General features: G+C 41.5%; 1 protein-coding gene across 3 annotated transcripts in view; it reads right to left on the bottom strand.

Moving 5' to 3' along the window:
• The window catches only part of LOC122548945 (unconventional myosin-Id-like), a 141,843-nt gene extending 127,663 nt beyond the window's left edge, over positions 1-14,180 (bottom strand). For 2 of the 3 annotated variants that reach the window (XM_043687950.1, XM_043687951.1), the window contains exons 1-2: positions 14,049-14,180; positions 8,524-8,732 (exon numbers count right to left, since the gene is read on the bottom strand). In XM_043687950.1, coding sequence (XP_043543885.1) covers positions 8,524-8,732; positions 14,049-14,143 — 304 coding nt within the window. In that variant the 5' untranslated portion in view covers positions 14,144-14,180. Of the gene's footprint in view, positions 1-8,523; positions 8,733-11,116; positions 11,136-14,048 lie in introns of those variants that run through there. The other variant, XM_043687952.1, reaches the window with a different exon arrangement.
• Positions 14,181-19,587: the final 5,407 nt, after the last annotated feature.

Consider the following 19,587-nt stretch of genomic DNA (forward strand, 5'->3'; position numbering starts at 1 on the left):
CAGATGGAGAACATTTCAGCAGTCTGGGACATTTGACCTTGAACCTTCAGGTGACCATCATCCAAGGTAGACTTCGGGACAGGCAACAATGCAAAGTGGCCAAGCAGAGGCTGATAGCCAAGTTCGGTACCTATGGGGATGGCCTCAACTGAGACCAGGTTCATGCCACACTACAGGTGACCCCATTGCACTACACAGACAGACAGACAGAAACAGACAGACACACACATACACACACACACACGTACAGACCCATGCACTCACGCAGACCTCCTTTCATACACAAGCTCTCTCACATATGCTCACACATACACACTCACACACGCACCCTCTCACAGACTTCTACCCCTCTACTCTCACACACACATTCTCTCACAGACACTCATACTCCACCCCCCATAAACACACACCCAGATGCACACACACAGGTGTAAGTTTATGGGAGTGCATTTGTATTGGCAGAATTGCATTTCATTTTGCTCAAAAACTGCATGAATCCATGTAAGATTCTGTAAATCCCTTTTTTAGAAATAGAATCAGTCTAAATATTCTGGCACAGACAACCTCACACAGGGCACCTCACATCTTCAATCCATTATCTGGGCCGATATGGCACCTATTGTCAAAGTTCACTTGAGAATGTAACGTTTTAAAAAAAGTTCTGCGATTTACGTATGAAAGAACTGAAACCAACATGGTCATTCTGAAAGATGAGAGACTTAACAAACAATCCAGGTTATTTTTCAATGTATAATTTCAGTTAAATCACACTGTAAACTTTTGCTATAAATTCTGTGTCTTACGATCTTATACTCCACAACCACCTGACGAAGGAGCAGTTTTCCAAAAGCTAGTGCTGCCAAATAAACCTGTTGGACTATAACCTGGTGTGTGATTTTTAACTTTGTACACCCCAGTCCAACACCGGCTCCTCCATATCAGAAAAATGAGAGGCAGCCTTATTGAAAGATACAAGATTCTTGGGGAACTTGACAGGGTGGATGTGGAAAATTTGTTTTCACTTGTCTCGGAGCAGAGGGCATAATCTTAGGGTAGGCTGATTTAAGATAGAGATAAGGAAGATTTTTTTTCTCTCCAATGGTAGTGAATCTGTGGAATTCTTTATCACAGAGGGCTGTAGAAGTTGAATCATTGAGTATATTCAAAGCTGAGCTTTGAATATACTAAGACTTTAAGGGAATCAAGAGTTGTAGGGAGAAGGCAGGAAAGTTATCAGATCAGCCATGATCTTATTGAATGGCAGAGCAGACTGGATGGGCTGAATGGTCCATCTGCATCTATTTCTACATATGGTCTTATGGTCTTTGGGCGCTGTCACAGGTTTTGCTCCCTAGCCAACAGATTCCATCCCTTGTCACAACCACTCTCACAGGCTGACCCAGATGATTCATCTCCTTTTTGTTTATCCAGAAGTCCTCTTACACATGAATGAATGGCCTTATTCCCATCATTGATACGCAGGCGATGCTTTTCACCTGTTATCCACCACCACTAAATTGGCTCTGGTTTCTAATGAATCAGTTTACATGAGAATAATACCACCAAAGGTGAAGGAGGGGGGTGGGATTAAATTATAATCAGGTAAAAACAAGGACTGCAGATGCTGGAAACCAGAGTCTAGATTAGAGTGGTGCTGGAAAAGCACAGCAGGTCAGGCAGCATCCGAGGAGCAGGAAAATCGATGTTTCGGGCAAAAGCCCTTCATCGGGAATATGAAGGGCTTTTGCCCAAAACGTCGATTTTCCTGGTCCTTGGATGCTGCCTGACCTGCTGTGCTTTTCCAGCACTACTCTAATCTAGACTTAAATTATAATTACACTTGAAAGGGGAGATACGACACTGCACCCCCTGTGTTGCTATGCCAAATTCACGTCATGTGGTAGCTCCACATATGGCAAACACAATATGGGCGCTGCAAGCAAATAACCACATCTCAAAGTCTCAGGGGATTAGTCCTCAGTCATATCCAGAGAGATACACGTCAGTGAGGGGGTCCCAGCACAATAAGTCAAGGACAGCCTCTGATATCGGTCCAAGGGTTAAGGCACAGTCAGGTGTCAATGTCGGGGCAGTCAGGGGTCTGTATCTTGGATATCTGGGATTGGGCCATGGTCAGTCCAGAGTTCAGCTCAACCAGTCCAGGGAGACATGGGAAAATGGTCAGGGAGCAGCACAGGTATCAGTAAGGGATCTGGTCATTCATCATTCAGACCTGTCCGACTAAGTCACTCAAGGTAGGGAGGAGGATATGGGAAATCCTAGAGGATTCTTCCACTAAAAGTCAAGGTAGGGTCACTGCTGTAGGAGGAAGTCTGGAGAACTTAATTGTGGAAACTGGAGTCAGAATGCTGGGATGCAGAAGGGATGACATTGATATTGAAGGAGGGTGAGAGAGGGGTAAGCAGCATCCTGGATTTCTCTGCTATGCCCAAAGAGAATGTCTGCAACTGTGCAACACAGCTATAGAGTGCCACCTCTTAACGGGGTATTCAACACCCTGGTAAATATAGTGCCAGCTTCAGGTATGTCAGTATATCCCAGATATCCAAGTAGTAGTGAATACTTCCAGCTGTGGTAACTAGTGGGTAAATCTGGACACCATCAGTGACATAATGGCATGGTGGATCATGAATGAAACGAGTTTGGGACAATCGCACAAGAAACCTTGCTAGGCCTCATGGTGAGAAACCTGCACAAAACTCAAAATAAAGAGATGCTTTGTAAAAATTCAGAAGATCCAGAGATGTAAGCTCATCATATTGAGGTTTTAGAAACTGAGAAGAATAGAAAAGAGAAATTGCAATTGCAGGGTTCGAATATCTAGGGAAATGAGTTACAATCAGAAAATTAACAGCTGAAAAGGATACCTTTTTTTGAACGACTGCAATATTGTTTTGGAGTTTTAAATTGAAATTTCTGCAAAGAGGCATCATTGACAAAGCTGGTATAAATTCACCATCCCCACTGGCCTTGAGAAAGATGATGTACGAAATGTATGAAGATAAGTGGAGAGCTGGGTGAGAAAAATGCAAGGGTAATTTTCTATCTTCATTGCCTGGGCAGTAATCTGATATGACAAATTGCCTATCCTTTATGGAAATCACCTATATTTCATTCTATTTAAATCAATGTTGCAAAGATCAAATGGATCTGTAAAGGACAAGATGTTCTGTCATATCAGATGATAGCTCAGGCAATGAAGATGAACATCTACCCCACAATACCTAATCCCAACAAACTAGTACACTGCAAAATAAGTAATCAAAAGGATTAACGGAATGTTGGCTTGGAATTGGAAGCCTGCTCTGGAGCACTGGTTTCCATTCTAGAAAATATACATCACGAAGGAAATACAGGCCATGGAAAAGGTGCAACGCAGTGTTAGCAGCATGACAGTGGGGATTCAAGAGTTAAATCATGGCAGAACAGTTTACTTGCTATTTCCTTTAGTCTGGAAGGTTGAATGAAGATCTAATTGAGGTTTTAATTGGGTAGACAAAGGGAATCTATTTCTGTTGTGCCTGAAAGATTCTGAAAGGGTTCTTGCTAAGATTAAGTGCAGTTAGCACCACCCACCATGATAAATGGTAAAGTTGGCACAGTCCCACTCTCTCATTAGAGAATAGTTTAAAGATGGAGGGGGGGGGGGGGTCACCATGCCTCAGGGAAGAGGTGAGGTTGTGGAAGTGGGACCTTCAAGATAACCTCAGCCAGTGTGAAAAGTGAATCCATGCTGTTAGTATCACTCTTTATTGTAAACCAGCCATCCCGCCAACTGAGCTAATTGACCCCCTATCCTTGTGATAATGTCAGGAGGACTTGGGAAGAGTGAAGGAACAAAAGGAAGGACGATCTTGAAGAAACCTTGCATACATAATCTGCAGTAATGTGAAGACTCAAAAATCCTCATCAAGTGAACCATTTTATCAAGATTGAAGAAATGTTATGTCTACCGATGTCTTAATACATCATAATTCTTCGTATCCAATGATAATCAAAGCCGATGCTTCAGTTACTGGCAGAGAGACTGTACTGTTCCAGAAACAGCCTAAAGGGGTGTCCTAAACCAGCCCAATATGCAGTAAGAGTATTAACTGGGACATGAGATGTTGTGATGAGAAGGAAGCTCTCCCAATTACATGGGCTTGTAAGAGATTTACAGGCTACGTCTTTAGTCTAAAAATGGTCATTCAAATGGCACACAGACCCTGAGTCTCCACTAGAAGAGAAGGAACTTGCAAGAATGCCTCCAAGAATATAAAGATTTAGATTTTGCCTTATGGTATTCATTTATGAAACAATCTTCATGCAGCAGAAACTGCAGAGTGGTAGATGCTCTCTCCACAATAAAGTTAGTAGCTTTACCAGTCATAATACTGACTTTAGCCAAGTTTTGAGTTACACATCCACTTCGCAATGGTACAATGGCCAGTAAATCACAATTGACTTAGTCAGACTTTACAAGAACATATTACAGACTAGGAATGTTTCACCATCTGTCGAAACTGCACCAAGGATTGGCTATATCCCAAGCCCAGCTCATAGGGATCACCTTCCAATTGTTGCTGACAGACAAGTGTATGGCAAGTGACTGTTCATCCCCGCTTTGGTTTAAGAGGATATCTTGGGGAAACTGTATAAAGAACACTTGGAAATCACCACTTGCTGGGCCAGCACTCACTCATTAATGTGGTTTCCTCGTATTTGCCAGGACAAAATGGAACTCATTATCAAACACCAAACATGTGCCACCCACAGGCCAGAACAAAGAGAATCTTATTATATACCAAAATCCCACTAGACATTGACAACATGAGGACGGATTTGTTTATTTTTGACAGAAAATCTTATTTCATTGTCATCAATTATTCCTCCCAATGTGGGTTGTGGTTCATATGACGACCACAGAACGAATAATCTGAGACTTACACCAGATTTTTGCAGAGCATGGCATCCCTAATGTGGTCATTTCAGACAACAGGCCCAAATTGTGAATGAGTACATCAGCCAATTCCCTCAGTGTCACAGTTTTTGACACTAATCTCCAGCATCTGCAGTCCTCATTTTCTCCTAGTGATAGATTAGGCTTATCATAAGTTCACTGTGTTACCTACAATCTGTTGGGCAGCTGAATGTGGCATCAGTCTTATAGAAGGATTCAACTACTATTTACTATTGTTGAATTATATGCCTACCCATTTCCAATACAGTCTAACACCATCAGAGATACCGATGGGCAAAAAACTGTATACTCAGATCTCTATCCTACCTAAAAAATTGGTTCCACCAAGAAATTGGTCTTTCATGATAACTAAGTGGTAGTGCCACAGAGCATCATCGCATGCCAACAGGCACTTTGCCCCATCATATCTCTGTGGTCATCAAGCACTTATCTACTTTAGTTCCATTTAGTTCCAGTACCTGGCCTGTGGCCTTGTATTCTATGCTGGTTCAAACCATCATCTAAATACTTCTGAAATGTTATCATACCTAATATATTGAACATTTTGCTACATGTAAATTATGGTACATGATAAAGCACAACCCTATTGCACCTAACAGGTCACATATTAGAGTAAATATTGCCATTCAAAGAATGTGCAAGAGTTAGCAACTGGGAAACAGTTATGGATCAGGGGTTTAAATAGATAATGTACAACAATCAACAGAAAGTTGAACCAATCATACATTGTCCATACTGCTGAAGGGCTGCATTGTGGAACCACAGGAATCTCCTCACTTATCGTTGAGCCATCCACAGATTACTCAATGGATTGAACTAAATAGCAAAACTGAGGGTAAGAGAGAACTATAGATTCTAGATCATCAGGAAGACAGTCCAAGTCAACTACTGCTACCCAAAAAAATTACTCTTCTTCCAAGTTTGATGAGAATGTACTTGGGGATCATTAGTGAAACTTCTTGATTATCTGAATTTATAAAGTCAAAGACTTGTGTAAGATTGGTGTTGAGGTAACTGTAAATATACAAAACAATATATAACAATAATAGTTTTGCATTATATCTCATAGCGAGTATACAGTACATACTGACATACTCAGGTTATCATCATCGTATCAGACCAAAGGGTATAAAGATCTCTGACTCCATCTTAACTGGGACCACTTGAAATTTAACACATTAATTGAAGTGTGCTGCTGTTTGTAAGTGAAGAGCTTAGTGTTAATCTCAGCCCTGAAGTGCCTGTAACAGTAATATATGTATATACCAGGAGCTATAATGAATACCTTGAATATTTCAGCATTCAATTGCAAGAACTAACATAAGTACTGCCCCATCAGGTACAAATCCCTGCTTGAGACAAAAGTCCACACAAGTGTTAATTGTCTTGATTGAGTGCAGTAAGTGATAATCCATGAAGCTACATTATATATAACATTAGTTAGGCTACAGATAGAATACTGTGTGTAGTTTTGGTCAGCATTTTATAAAAAGAATGTGATTGCACTGGACAGATTGTAAAGGAGATTCAGCAGGGTGTTGCCTGGGCTGGAGTGATTGAGCTACGAGAAGAGATTAACCAGGTCGAGTTGATTTTTGTACAGCAGGCTAAGCTGAGAGGGCATCTGATTGAGGTATACAGAGTTCCGAGGGACATAGGGAGAAACTGCCGTGGCTCTGCTCGCTGAGCTGGAAGTTTTTGTTGCAAATGTTTCGTCCCCTGTCTAGGTGACATCCTCAGTGCTTGGGAGCCTCCTGTGAAGCGCTTCTGTGGTGTTTCCTCCGGCATTTATAGTGGCCTGTCCCTGCCGCTTCCGGAGAAACTTCTGCCTTTAGTTGACTGATCAATAACCAGGGAACAGAATTTCAGGGTAAGGAGCAGGAGATTTAAGAGGTACTTGAGGAAAGAAAAGTTCACCAGGAGGCTTTGAGTCACTGGAATGCAGTGCCTAAAAGAGTGGCAAAGACATTTAAGAATTACCTAGATAACACTAAAAATACCATAGCATACAAGATGGGCCAAGTGCTGGAAATGAGATTAGACTGGATTGATATTTGATGACTGATGTAGACACAATGGGCCAAAGGGCCTCTTTGTGTACTGTAAAAACACTGGTTCTATGACATGGCGGAGAGTGAAGTAGGAGCTGTACTGGCAGAACCTGAGATTATAGTGCTCCTAACAGTCTCTGGAGTAACGTGGAGTATGTTCACACAATCTGTAAATAGATTATGTGCTACAAATGGTTAGTCTATAAGGTTCTTCTAGTTAGACCAGAAAGGTCACTATCCTCATCTATGCTACATCACGTAGCATTGAAGGAACTCACTCACACATGAGGGAATCTTTAGCACACAGGATTAAAGTTGGTTCTAGGTCTTTCAGGAATCTAAACCAGGAACCACCTGTTCACACACACAGTGATAGATATGTGGAATTCTCTCTTCTAAAAAGAAGTAGATGCTGAGTGAATAGGCAGTTTCAAAACTGGGATCGATAGATTTTGGTTACATAAGGGATATTGACAGATGTAGGTAGATTGAAACACAGAACAGTTACTTTTTAACCAAATGGTAAAACAGACAAAGCGGCTGAATGGTCTACTCCCATTCCCATCTTCCCCAAACATTTCAATCTTGTTTCACCTTCCTCTCATCCCACAATTAGTTATTTCAGTCAATTAGCTGGGCACTATGGATGAATAGAGCAACTTTGTCTGAGGACTCTTTAGGCACAGTGGTACTGTACCTATCTTGGAGACCTGGGTCCAAGCCCCACCTATTCTGAGCATGTGTCATAACTGTATGGGTTGGTTAAATTACAACATTTATAGGAGGTATTGGTAGCATCCCTACAGCTTGGTCTAGGGGTCTCTTGACAAAATATCAGGTTCAACTCCTACCTGCTCCAGATGTATATAATAACCTTACTGAACAGGTTTATTAGAAAATATTTACAGCTGCTCTGTGGGGTAATGCGTCAAAGGTGTTGGACCTAGACTTCAGTCGCTTTGAAAGTATGGGTTTGAATTGTGCCACTGCCAGTTGTGCTAGCAGTTATCAAACAGTCTTTTGGAGGGCTCTTGTTGCGCAGTAGAGTCCTTACCTCTCGAGCCAGGAGGTCTGAGTTCAAATCCCACATGCCCCAGAAGTGTGTCATAGCATATCCAAACACATTGATTACAATATGATATTTTATGAATAAAAATCAAATACAGTAGTTCAATGGCAGTGATTTAATTTTACTAATTTGTAAAATATGTCAAAGGACGATTGAGTCATTTTATTAAAATAACATCATCTGGTCAGCCTTGAGACTCTACTGCCAAGGAGATTGCCCACTTTTTTATCTACATGATTGAAATCGCTTTCAAACAAACAATGTGAATAATATTTTTTTAAAGTATGTACTCAGTAATTTTTTTCCAAAACCATTTTAGTCTCTCTCTCTCTCTTTAAAAGCATATTTCATTAATAACACCCAAATTCTTTTGCATCCTTCCATTGCTGTATTACCCATTCTAAGCTATTTTAATGTACCTGATATTACGATGCATGTGTCCTTGGCTCTCCTTTTCATGGCTTTGTAAGCTGAATCTGCAATGGCATACAAATGTGGTGGTCTTTCGTACAGTTCTCTTCCTTTGTAGTGTTCGATCATGTCTCTTCCATATAAATCAACATGCTGGTATGGATTTACTGAGACAACCACTTCTCCAATGTAGGTATAGATTCTGTTCTTATCAAACCTACAATAGAAAAAAAAAATCCGTTTCAGACACAATCAGCACCAATTTGTTTTTGACCCTGTTACTCTTTGTTTTCCATCTCCTGGCATTCTTGTTTTCTTGTCTTGTTTGATTTCAGGTGGATCCTAATATCGCCTCCATGCTTAAACTGGACCTGACAAACATATTTGGTCCTCTAAATCCAAATATTCTGTTTTAAGTAGAAACTCCCTACATTCTCTTCTGTGTTAAAACCAGCACCACTACAGCACCATTCCTTCCTCTACCTCTTTTGTACTAGGATGGTAAAGCTGTTGCATGGATACAATAGCCTACTTGCTGAGTTAATGAAATCGCAAGCACAAATCCCACCTGAGCAGGGTGTGGGCTGGTACCAGAAAATTATTGTGAAAGCTGCTGCAGAGTTGTTTAACTCCCATTTCAGTAACTCAGGATCACAATTTCCAGCTTGTCAGCAACAGAGCTAGGAATAAGATGAAGAGAAACTTCTTTGTTGCTAGGATTTGAATGGTGCTGCCTGAGAGAGTTGGGAGGTGGATTCCACAGAGGTTTCGAAAGAAGGCTTGTGACATATTTGAAACTGATGAATTCAGAGGGCCACAGAGATAGGTGGTCGAACAGGCATAGCTGGGTAGCCATTTCAGAAGCCATTACAGCCATGATAGGTGGAATGGCTTCCTTTTGCACTGAAATATTTGACTATTCTATGATTCTAATGTCATTCAGTTAAAGGGATCTGGCATTCCAAGACAGTCTGATCTATATGTCACTCCAGTCCAGCACTCAGTGAATATTCTTAATGCCCCTTGACAAACTAAAGATTGCAATAAATAATGTTTTCATAAGTATGCCCAGAGGTTGAGAATGACTTATAATAAAGAAAACCTGTAGCTTTCCCTCCTTCATATTAAATGCAAGCTGTTAGAATCCACACTTGCCATTACTTGACAATTTATAGCTGTTTGGCAGTACAGAAACAGGGAAATATTTTAGTTTCGTGGGGATAAGAGGAGTTCAGAGATTGGAATCAGATTGACTACCCTGCACTTTGTTGGTAATGCAGGCTTCAATCTGCTCATTCATTTGAATGATTTCTGCATCCAGGCAGTGCTATTCACATTGTATTCACTGGCTGGATGTATCAGCGGGGAACCAATATTTTGAGTGGTTTGCACTACTTAAGGCTGGCCTCCACTGCTTAAGACTTCCCTCTTAAAGGGGAGGTGCATTGCAGCTGGTGCATTTGCCCAGAGCTATGATTTAAGAGACTCTGACCTGCAATTGCATTGAAAGGGAACTCCAACCTATTGGATGCTGCAGTGGAGATTTTTGGTGGAGGAGATTAAATGATTAAGAGAGGTAATGTAGTCAAATAGCTCAGGTTCATTCTCCAATGACAGAAAGTCAAATTCTGCAATGCTGGTTGGTGGAATTTAAATTAATTTAATAAAATCTAGGATTGAAAGACATTTTCAATCATGTTGATTAGGATAGTATTATTAACTGTTGTAAGAAATAAAATCTGTTTGACTTTTTGCAAAGGTAAATGTTTTCTAATTAACCTGTTCAGAGATGGTATAACATACCAATGAAGCAGGTAAAAATTGAAAGCCGGTCTTCAGGCTCAGAGGTAGGGACACTACTAGTGCACCACAAAAGCCATCCTTTCCTGATCTGGCCTACATTTGACTCCAGGCAACAATGTGGTTGACCCTTAATTGTCCTTACCATTCAGTTCAAGGAGCAATTAGGTATGGGTTACAATGCTGACCTTACCAGAGATGCCCACATCCCATGAGAGAATAATTAAAGATAAAATTGTTCTTTTTATACAGAGAATGGAGGTTCTCCAGACATACTGGCAAAGGTAATGGGTGCACACAGTCATTGCAGTCAATACCAGTCAATACCTCTGCCAATCTGGAGGCAGCGTTGGAGGAAGTGCAATGACCACATGCAAACTGTTGACCACAAAATTCTTGACAAACTGAATGCAGTCTCTTTTAGCAAAAGGACGATGTTTGCCAGAGTCCTGGTGCATCTGCAACTGATGTATGGATGCACAAGATTGCTTGGAGCTATCTTCCAAGGTGTAGTTTAGTGTCTTCCATTTAATGACACATTTCCCATTAGCCACACTACAGTTAATGTAATTGTTCAGCAGCAGTTCTCCACATGGAGAGAAACAAGTTGCATTTTTCAACTAAGTTGCAGATATCAAGATTTGATTCTCACAAATGAGAGAGGAGGTGCCTTTTATTGAGGTTTATTGAATATATTCACCCTCATTATTGAATTCATCTCATCTCACTAAAGTGCACTCTCCACCAGCCAAATAGACAATAGGTGCCAACAGTTCTCAACGTGAATGTCTGACCAGGTACCTGGACAATCCAGCTTACTCCTCGGGACTTCCATCTTGGATAACAGATTATGGTCCGTCGGCTGTAACTGTACACAACCCATGCCCAAAGGCACTGGCATTTACCGAATGCCAGCCTCTTGAAAATGTCATGGTACATCTCTGACCCACTCACAGAATACTTCAGCACTTTGATGCTGCGCTTTGGAGAGCACTGGTGATTTTTATTGGAAAGTATCCCCATCTTGCCTGTCCTTTTTCTCACTTTACCCTCTCAGTTGCTGTTTAAAGACCATAGCACTTCTGTTTTGCTTTGCAGTTTAGTACAGAATCAGCTTTTCATACTGTTCAGCAGCCATCAGTCAAAGGGCTGGACATGTTGCCGAATGGTACAGTGCTACATCAATCTCACACTATCAGCATGTTCTGACAGCTTACCGGACAAACACACTGCATGTGCAACAACTAAGTGGTCATGTCTCAAGTCAAATCAAGTCAGGGGAGGGGCTGCTGTTACTCAGAGAGTCATAGTGGAATCTGTCATGGGCAGTATCCATGATCAGTACAGGGGCTTGAGTACAGTCAGAATCCAGTTGAGGTAGTGTGTGTCAAGGGATCTATTTCACTGCAGTACGGAGAGAGGACCATACTCAGTCCTGCATATCCTGTACAGCCAGGATGGAAATTTGCAGATTGTCAATTGAGGAGATGCACAGAGAACAGCCAGAGGTCCATCAGTCATCTGTCAGGGTTGACCATCCCAACTGGTCTGGAGATAGAGCATGGTCAGTCCAGGGAGTGGGGGTGGGTGGGGTATCAATGGAATGAATGTTTAGGTTGGGGGACTCAACACTTAGAACTAGACACAGTAACCTGGGATGCAGGTGGGACAAGGATGATGAAGTGGGGAGATTCAACATGAAAGGTGAGGGGGGAGCTAGACATCGGATGCTGCAGGAGTGCGTGGGTTATTGATGGTCACCTCCACTGAGGTGTCAGAGGACAGAGTATGTATGACGATGGTAGGCAAGACCAAACTGTAGTGATGGAATTCAGGGGTAAAGGTTGGAGATATAGTTCAAGTGGTAGGTGGGAGCAAGTGGGGGCTCAGTGGAGATTGACTATCCATAGAAAGCTAGTTTAGAGGGGCATGTTGGTTGTTGGGGGGTTGGGGGTTATCTGATTTAGCTCGGCCTGGGACACGGGCTTAGCCTAACACTCATCCTAACCCTAACTGTATGTTGTCTTCCTTGATCTCTCAATTCCTAAATGTGACCAATGAATGGGAAATGGCTGTGACTATGCCTAGAGTGAGTGGACGCAGTGTCTGTTTGCTGTACAATAATGTGGGCTTCACCTTTGAGTGAAGGGAGGCTCTTTATCAAGCCATTGGATCCATCATGCACTTACAGAGTGCAGCTTTAAGTCATTCGTAATCATATCATCCTGCATATGAAATTCATAGTGTCTAACTGTGTGGGATGTAAATGCTGATTAAAAGCAATGTTGATCATGTCAGTGGTCCTTGCAGATTTAACACAGACAGCTCTGTGAATCAGAAGTGATTAGACGTGACCTTAAAAGGGGTGCCTGCAGGCCACAAAGCAGGCTACTAATGCAAGGTCATATCGGCTGCTTAGGGGCACGCAACCAATTCCCTCTCAACGCTAACTTTAAATATACTGCAACACTCTTAAACGTGGTGATGCCTTTTGTGGTTGAGAGGAGAGGGATTCAATATTAATGCAGCATTTGCAATCTCCTGCTGTTTCTTTGCATCATGACTGGTGAGGCATTCAGGCGAAAGTGAGGACTGTAGATGCTCACGATCGGGGTCTAGATTCGAGTGGTGCTGGAAAAGCACAGCAGGTCAGGCAAAAGCCCTTCATCAGGAAGGCATGACGCGTTTACCTGAATAAGGCCCAATGCTAAAATTCCACATTGTCATTCATCACCATCCTTGTCAGAGTGCTCCATTTCCCATTGTGTGGAGAAATATGACAAGCCATCATTTGGAAGGATGCGAATGCTGACTACTCACACTATTATGAACCTGTTCTATGTCAGCTGATAGTAGATATGAACAGACAGATCTTATGGGGACAGATTGAGTAGGATGGGTTTGTACTCGCTCTACCAGAGTGTGGCAGATGCTAGGACATTGAGTAAATTTAAGGAAGAGAAAGACGGATTTTAAATTAATAATGGATAAAGAGTTATAGAGAACAGGTAGAGTTGAGGCTGAGATCAGCCATGATTGTACTGAACAGTGGAGCAGAGTTGAGGGGCTATTCCTGCTCTCAGTTCTTATGTTTATTGCAGGGGTCAAGGTGAGCTGGGGGTGAGGTGTCAGGTGGATGTTGGAAGAGTGGGTTAGAGGGCATGTTTCGGTGACTAGGACAACATTGTAATTAGTCAAGTCTGGAAGCAACAAAGGCACCGATAAGATTTATAACAACAGATGAGCTGACCAATTGCAAGCTGAAATTATTTTCTGGATTTGGGTGTGAACAAAGTTGCCTTACTCGGAAACAAATATACTATTAATAGCCAGAGCTAACATAAAAACGTCATTTAATTAATCAATTTGTGTCACTTTAGAGCCAATTTTCAACCAAGCATCCAATTACATATTAGACTCCATCATACTTTGCTTTACTTGATTGATGCTTCCACAGCTTTGACAAGAAACTACTTTCCTAGGATTTGTTTTAAATTTGCTTCTGCTTTATCACAATGCTCTGTTATCTTCTACTACAATCTTTACATCAAATGTCATGTAATGTGGTCACTCTGTACTACTTCATTTCATTTTCTTGCACATTTCCAAGGATTTTATTTTAATTTTTGTGTCTCTGACTTCGTAAATACCAAGTGAAAGGAGCATTAAACCCTTTCAGTTTTACTTCCTGCCTTCATTTCAGCTTCTAATCACTTCCCACCTAAAGACTCACCTCACTTTCAAATTCGCTAAGAACTCTTCTATGGTGAGGTTATCCAATAAGACAAAGTCGCTTTTGCCAAACTCCCAGCTCTCCAGCTCAGCCATTCTCCCTGACAGGCGTGGTGTGGCGTGACTCTGCCGGTTCGGAAGTGGTATGGGCTTAACCCAGGCTTCTTCCTTCTAAAACACTGACATCCGGAAGGTAGCAATCAGCTGAGGCGCTTCTTGCACAGTCACTATCTGTGGTTGCAGCCTGTTTCCCCTCCAAACTCAAGGAACCATTGCTGGACATGACAGAATGCTTACAAAGAAGAAGGAAGTTAAGACTGGGGCTTGCAAATGTCAGTGTAAAGAAATTTTGTTTTTGTCTACATGTTCCCATTGGGGCTGTTTGATATTCAATCTCCTTACCGTTCAATAATATTGTAACCTTCTTAGCATATTCTTGTCTCTGAGATTCTCTGACCAAATTCTATACTAGAGTCTTATGCAGAATTGGAATATATATGGTAGAAAGAGGCATTTTCTGTAACATTACATGCAGCTGAATCACATTCCCACTGCCTCTGGGCAACAATATTTCTTCTGAATCCATTATTTGACTTCTTGGTGATGAACTTACATAGATGGTGAACAGATTTGTTCTTCCTCATAGACCCTGAGTAGGAGATCTGAAACAAGATCCCTCCAATGCTGAGCAAGGCTATGTGACAGCCCCCATCGGATTTAGATTAGATTACTTAGAGTGTGGAAACAGGCCCTTCGGCCCAACAAGTTCACACCGACCCTCCGAAGAGCAACCCACCCAGACCTATTCCCCTACATTTACCCCTTCACCTAACACTACGGGCAATTTAGCATGGCCAATTCACCTAACCTGCACATTTTTGGACTGTGGGAGGAAACCGGAGCGCCTGGAGGAAACCCACGCAGACACGGGGAGAATGTGCAAACTCCATACAGACAGTTTCCTGAGGTGGGAATTGAACCCGGGTCTCTGGCGCTGTGAGGCAGCAGTGCTAACCACCGTGCCGCCCACGTTTCCAATGTGTGTTATAGTGTCTGTTCACTTCATGAAAGAAAATCTACCCTCTGGTGTGAGTATCAAATTCTACCTAAATGAGAGTTTTCAAACCCTTAATCCCCACCGTGCCAATATTAAGTTGACCTGCACAGACATACATGACCTATAGTTTGAGGGATATCTGTGGTTTTATTGCCCACACTATGCTAGATTAGCAAACCCTCCCCGATCTCTTTGGTTCTGAATATGTAAATTGCAGCTTGTACTTAAATTTTGCCAAAACCTGTATAGCAACCTACACCTGGTCAGCCAAATATTCCATATCCAAGGTACATTGAAGGAGAAACTGTGCGATATACTGACCACGTGCCATACTTCAGCTGGGGAGAATGAAGATTGCAGATGCTGGAGATCAGAGTCAAGAAATGCGGTGCTGGAAAAGCACAGCAGGTCAGGCAGCATCTGAGGTGCAGGACAGTTGACTCTTCATCAGGAATATGCTCGACTTTCCTGCTCTTCGGATGCTGCCTGACCAGCTGTGCTTTTCCAGTGCGACACTTTTAGACTCCCATACTTCGTAGCCAACTCTCTCCAAAGGTCACCATTGATCAAGACAACAAGCAACAGATTAACTGCATCAGTTCAACCTTCTACAAGTTACAGTAGTGAGTTTAGTGATTTGGATGTGCTAGTTCCCTTCTGTCTGGGTGTGTGGCAGATAAAGATCATAGATAGCTTGGATTTCTGCAAGTATTATCTTTCTTTTACCTATTTTACCTATTGTTTAGCATGGTAAATATGAACAAAGGGTAAAGTTGCCATTGTCTTAGTAGACCATGGGGCTGCTCTTCCAGATGACTGGTGATGGTTTAACCTGAGGGTCACCTTGCCTCAGGTGAGCGGAGAGGTTGAGAAGGAGAATCCTTCATTGTTACCTCAATCGGTGTGGGAATTGAACCAATTAGTGGAAGGCTTGACACAAGGCTTCAAGAGTGAAAACTCTCCTGATAGCCATGTGACCCTGCATCACTTCCCTTGATGAGGTAGACTATTTCATTGACATATTTTCATTAACTTTTTACACTACACTTAGACAACATGTCCTCACCACCAAAACAAAAAAAAAGACCTCTGGATCAGTCTCTTATCTTTGACTACTGTGGAGTTTCATCAATCTCTTCAATTGTGTCCTCAATCTTCTCAATGGAGGTCGAAAATTTGAACTCTCTATGCTTTCTCTGAAATTCTATTGGGTAGAATGAGAATTACTAGATGATACCACATCACTACTTAGGCCTCTTCTCAGCCCCATCAATAACTGATCAAAGCAATAGAAGATTGCTTTCTTGTAGAAACTACAATGTACTCCTGTTTATTCCCACCATTTCATTTGCCTTCTCTGTCACCACAACCTGTAATCATGTTGTCAACTTCTACTTTCAGCATGGGGATTTACCTCACGAAGCAATATTATGTTATGTTATGTCCTGTAACATATGATCTAATTGTGTTTAACGTTGTACTGAAGTATTAAACCGACATTTAAGACTGCTCCTTGCATATACATTTATTTTACAATCACAGGCTTTTCAGTATTCAGGCTAAGTTGAAGAAAATTTATTCATTGCAAATTGCAGCTCCCTTTTATTGGCATGTCATGCTTCAAGTGACCCCACTTAAGATGGTATAGGGTGATTATATTATGAGTATGTCTCTTAAAAATATATTGTATATTATTTGCAAGAAGTAACAAAACAGCTTCCGCAAGATAGGCTTACCAAAGTAAAACATTCTCAAGAAACTGGCCTTATTGGTTTTGACCATGAAGCCACACAAACACCTGAAGCTGGAAGTCTGAGAGGTGTTTATGCTGGGGAATTATTGTAATTCCTTATTACATTGGCATGGGAGTCATCCCCCCTCTCCCTTGCCTTGGACAGAACTTAAGATCCCATCAGTCATTCCTTTTACTCCTGTCAATAGATTATATATTTGATGCAATTAGAAATCATCTCATCTAATGACTTTGAGAGCCTTGGCCACCAACCAGAATTTCAAACTCTTGCTTGACCCTTTGTGGTAGCTAAGTGACTCTGGTGTAACCTCTGAAATATCTCAAATCTGAGGTCTCTATGCATGTCCAAAGTCTCATTATTAATGAGCAAATCATATGCGACACTGAAATTTTCTTTTCCTCAAACAAATATTGCCTCAGAATAGGTTTGTGTGGAATATTCCCTGACCATCCTTTAATGCTCTACTCATGGAATTTTACACATTATTCATCAGACTTTTATGCACATCTAATCTCATTTTGGTAGTGTTGCAGAACAGAGGTGCAGGTAGATAATTCTTTGAAATTTGTGTCACATATAGACAGGGTGGTGAAAAAGGCTTTTGCTCAGTCCTTTGAGTATAGGAGCTGGGAAGTCATGTGAAGTTGTACAGATAATTGATAAGGCCTCTTCTGGAGTACTATGTCCACTTATAAGAATGGTATTATCAATGGGGGAGAGGGTTCAGAAGAGATTTACCAGGATGTTTCTGGGTTTAGAAGGTTTGAGTTATACAGAAAGGCTAGATAAGCTGTGACATTTTTCACTGGTGCGTAGGAGGTTGACAGCCGACCTGATAGAAGTTTATAAAATAATGAGATGTACAGATAGAATTAATGGCAGTTGTCTTTTCCCTAGGATGGGCATTTTCAAGATGAGGGGGCACATTTTTAAGGTGAGAGGAGAAAGTTTTCAAAAAGACTCAAGAGGCAATTCTTTTACACAGAGGATGGTTGACGTGTGGAAGGAAATTCCTGAGGAAGATCTGGATGTGGGTACAATTATAATGTTTAAAAGACGTATGGATAGATACATGAATAGGAAAAATTTGGAGGGATATGGGCCAGGAGCAGGCAGGTGGATTTTGTTTAGCTTGGAATTATGTTCGGTCCGGACTGGTTAGACCGAAGGGTCTGTTTCTGTGCTGTACAAAGAGATGTACAGCACGGAATCAGACCCTTCGGTCCAACTCATCCATGCCAACCAGATATCCTAAATTATTCTTGTCCCATTTACCAGCACTTGGCCCTCTAAACCTTTTCTATTTGCATATCCATCCAGATGCCTTTGAAATGTTGTAATCATACCAGCCTCCACCACTTTCTCTGGCAGCTCATTCCATACATGCACCATCCTCTGCGTGAAAAGGTTGCCCCTTTTAAGTATTTCCCCTCTCACCCTAAACCAGACTCCTGGCTGCTGTTCTGGACTCTCCCACCAAAGGGAAAAGAGCAGGGAATCCTGGAACACAAACCCCTGACTGACTGGAACACAGACCCCTAACTGACTGAAACACAGACCTCCCGACTGACTGGAACACAGACCCATGACTGACTGGAACACAGACCCATGACTGACTGAAACACAGACCCCCCGACTGACTGGAACACAGACCCCTGACTGACTGGAACACAGACCCCTGACTGACTGGAACACAGATCTCTGACTGACTGCGCACGCGTGCACACACACAAACACACATACACACATATTCACTCACTTCAGGAAAACAGAAAAATAAAGATTTCTCCGCAGAGACTGGCTTTCTGAAAACAACCGCGCTTTGACCAATAGATTATTTTTGAAGGCAAAAGGTTAAAGCATTGATTCTTCCAAAGTCTGTGGCTCTGAAGCTCTGGGTGGTGTGGTCAAGCCATTAAAAGGTTGTCTCTGAAGTTTTGCCAAGGCATAGCTTGGTCAGGAAATATAATCTTGAGATACTTTTTCAATCACTCTTTCAAAATGACAAATAGGTTTCACCCTGAATACAATTAGAGGGTTTGCTTTCCAAAAAAGGCTGTATCCTGCTCACCTCTATGACACATTTACAAAATAAAACGCCAGCATACACATACAAATGAATGTAATTAAATGAAAATATGTATTGCAAAATGTAACAAAAAAGTATCAGGCAAAGTAATTTGTTTTGTTTCCTTTTAATTTTTTTTATTGTGTATATGGGCATGTGCAGTCTACAATTACTGGTGTATTCTTAGTCTCTGCAAATACATCATTTCAGAATTGACAGTGATCAGCTGGGAAGTTTGTTCTTATCAGGGTTTCCTCCAAATTCCTCCAGTTAAAACCAAAACATCTCCAAGCCAATCACTGTTCAAAACAGTTACAGCAGAGACCTACAGCAAAATAGCATACCATATGATTTTGAGGAAGCCTTATTAACAATAATCTTGAATGTCCACAGTGACTTTTCAATGACCTATTTCAAAGAAACCACTCTAGAGAATTCAACAAAACTTGAAATAATTCATTTTTTCAACAAACCTTCAATGCTGAATTCCTCCGAGTAATATTAGACATGAACAATCTTCATAGCCCTGTATTGTACAGATAAAAATATTATTTTCCATCTACCATTGTGAACCTTATATGGACTAGAGCTGACATTGAAACATTTGTCATTGCAACTGAAAAAAGCATGCCTTGATGTCTTTCAGTATTAAATAGTTCAT

The sequence above is a fragment of the Chiloscyllium plagiosum genome, chromosome 4, assembly GCF_004010195.1.
Source record: "Chiloscyllium plagiosum isolate BGI_BamShark_2017 chromosome 4, ASM401019v2, whole genome shotgun sequence".
NCBI classification, from domain to species: domain Eukaryota; kingdom Metazoa; phylum Chordata; class Chondrichthyes; order Orectolobiformes; family Hemiscylliidae; genus Chiloscyllium; species Chiloscyllium plagiosum.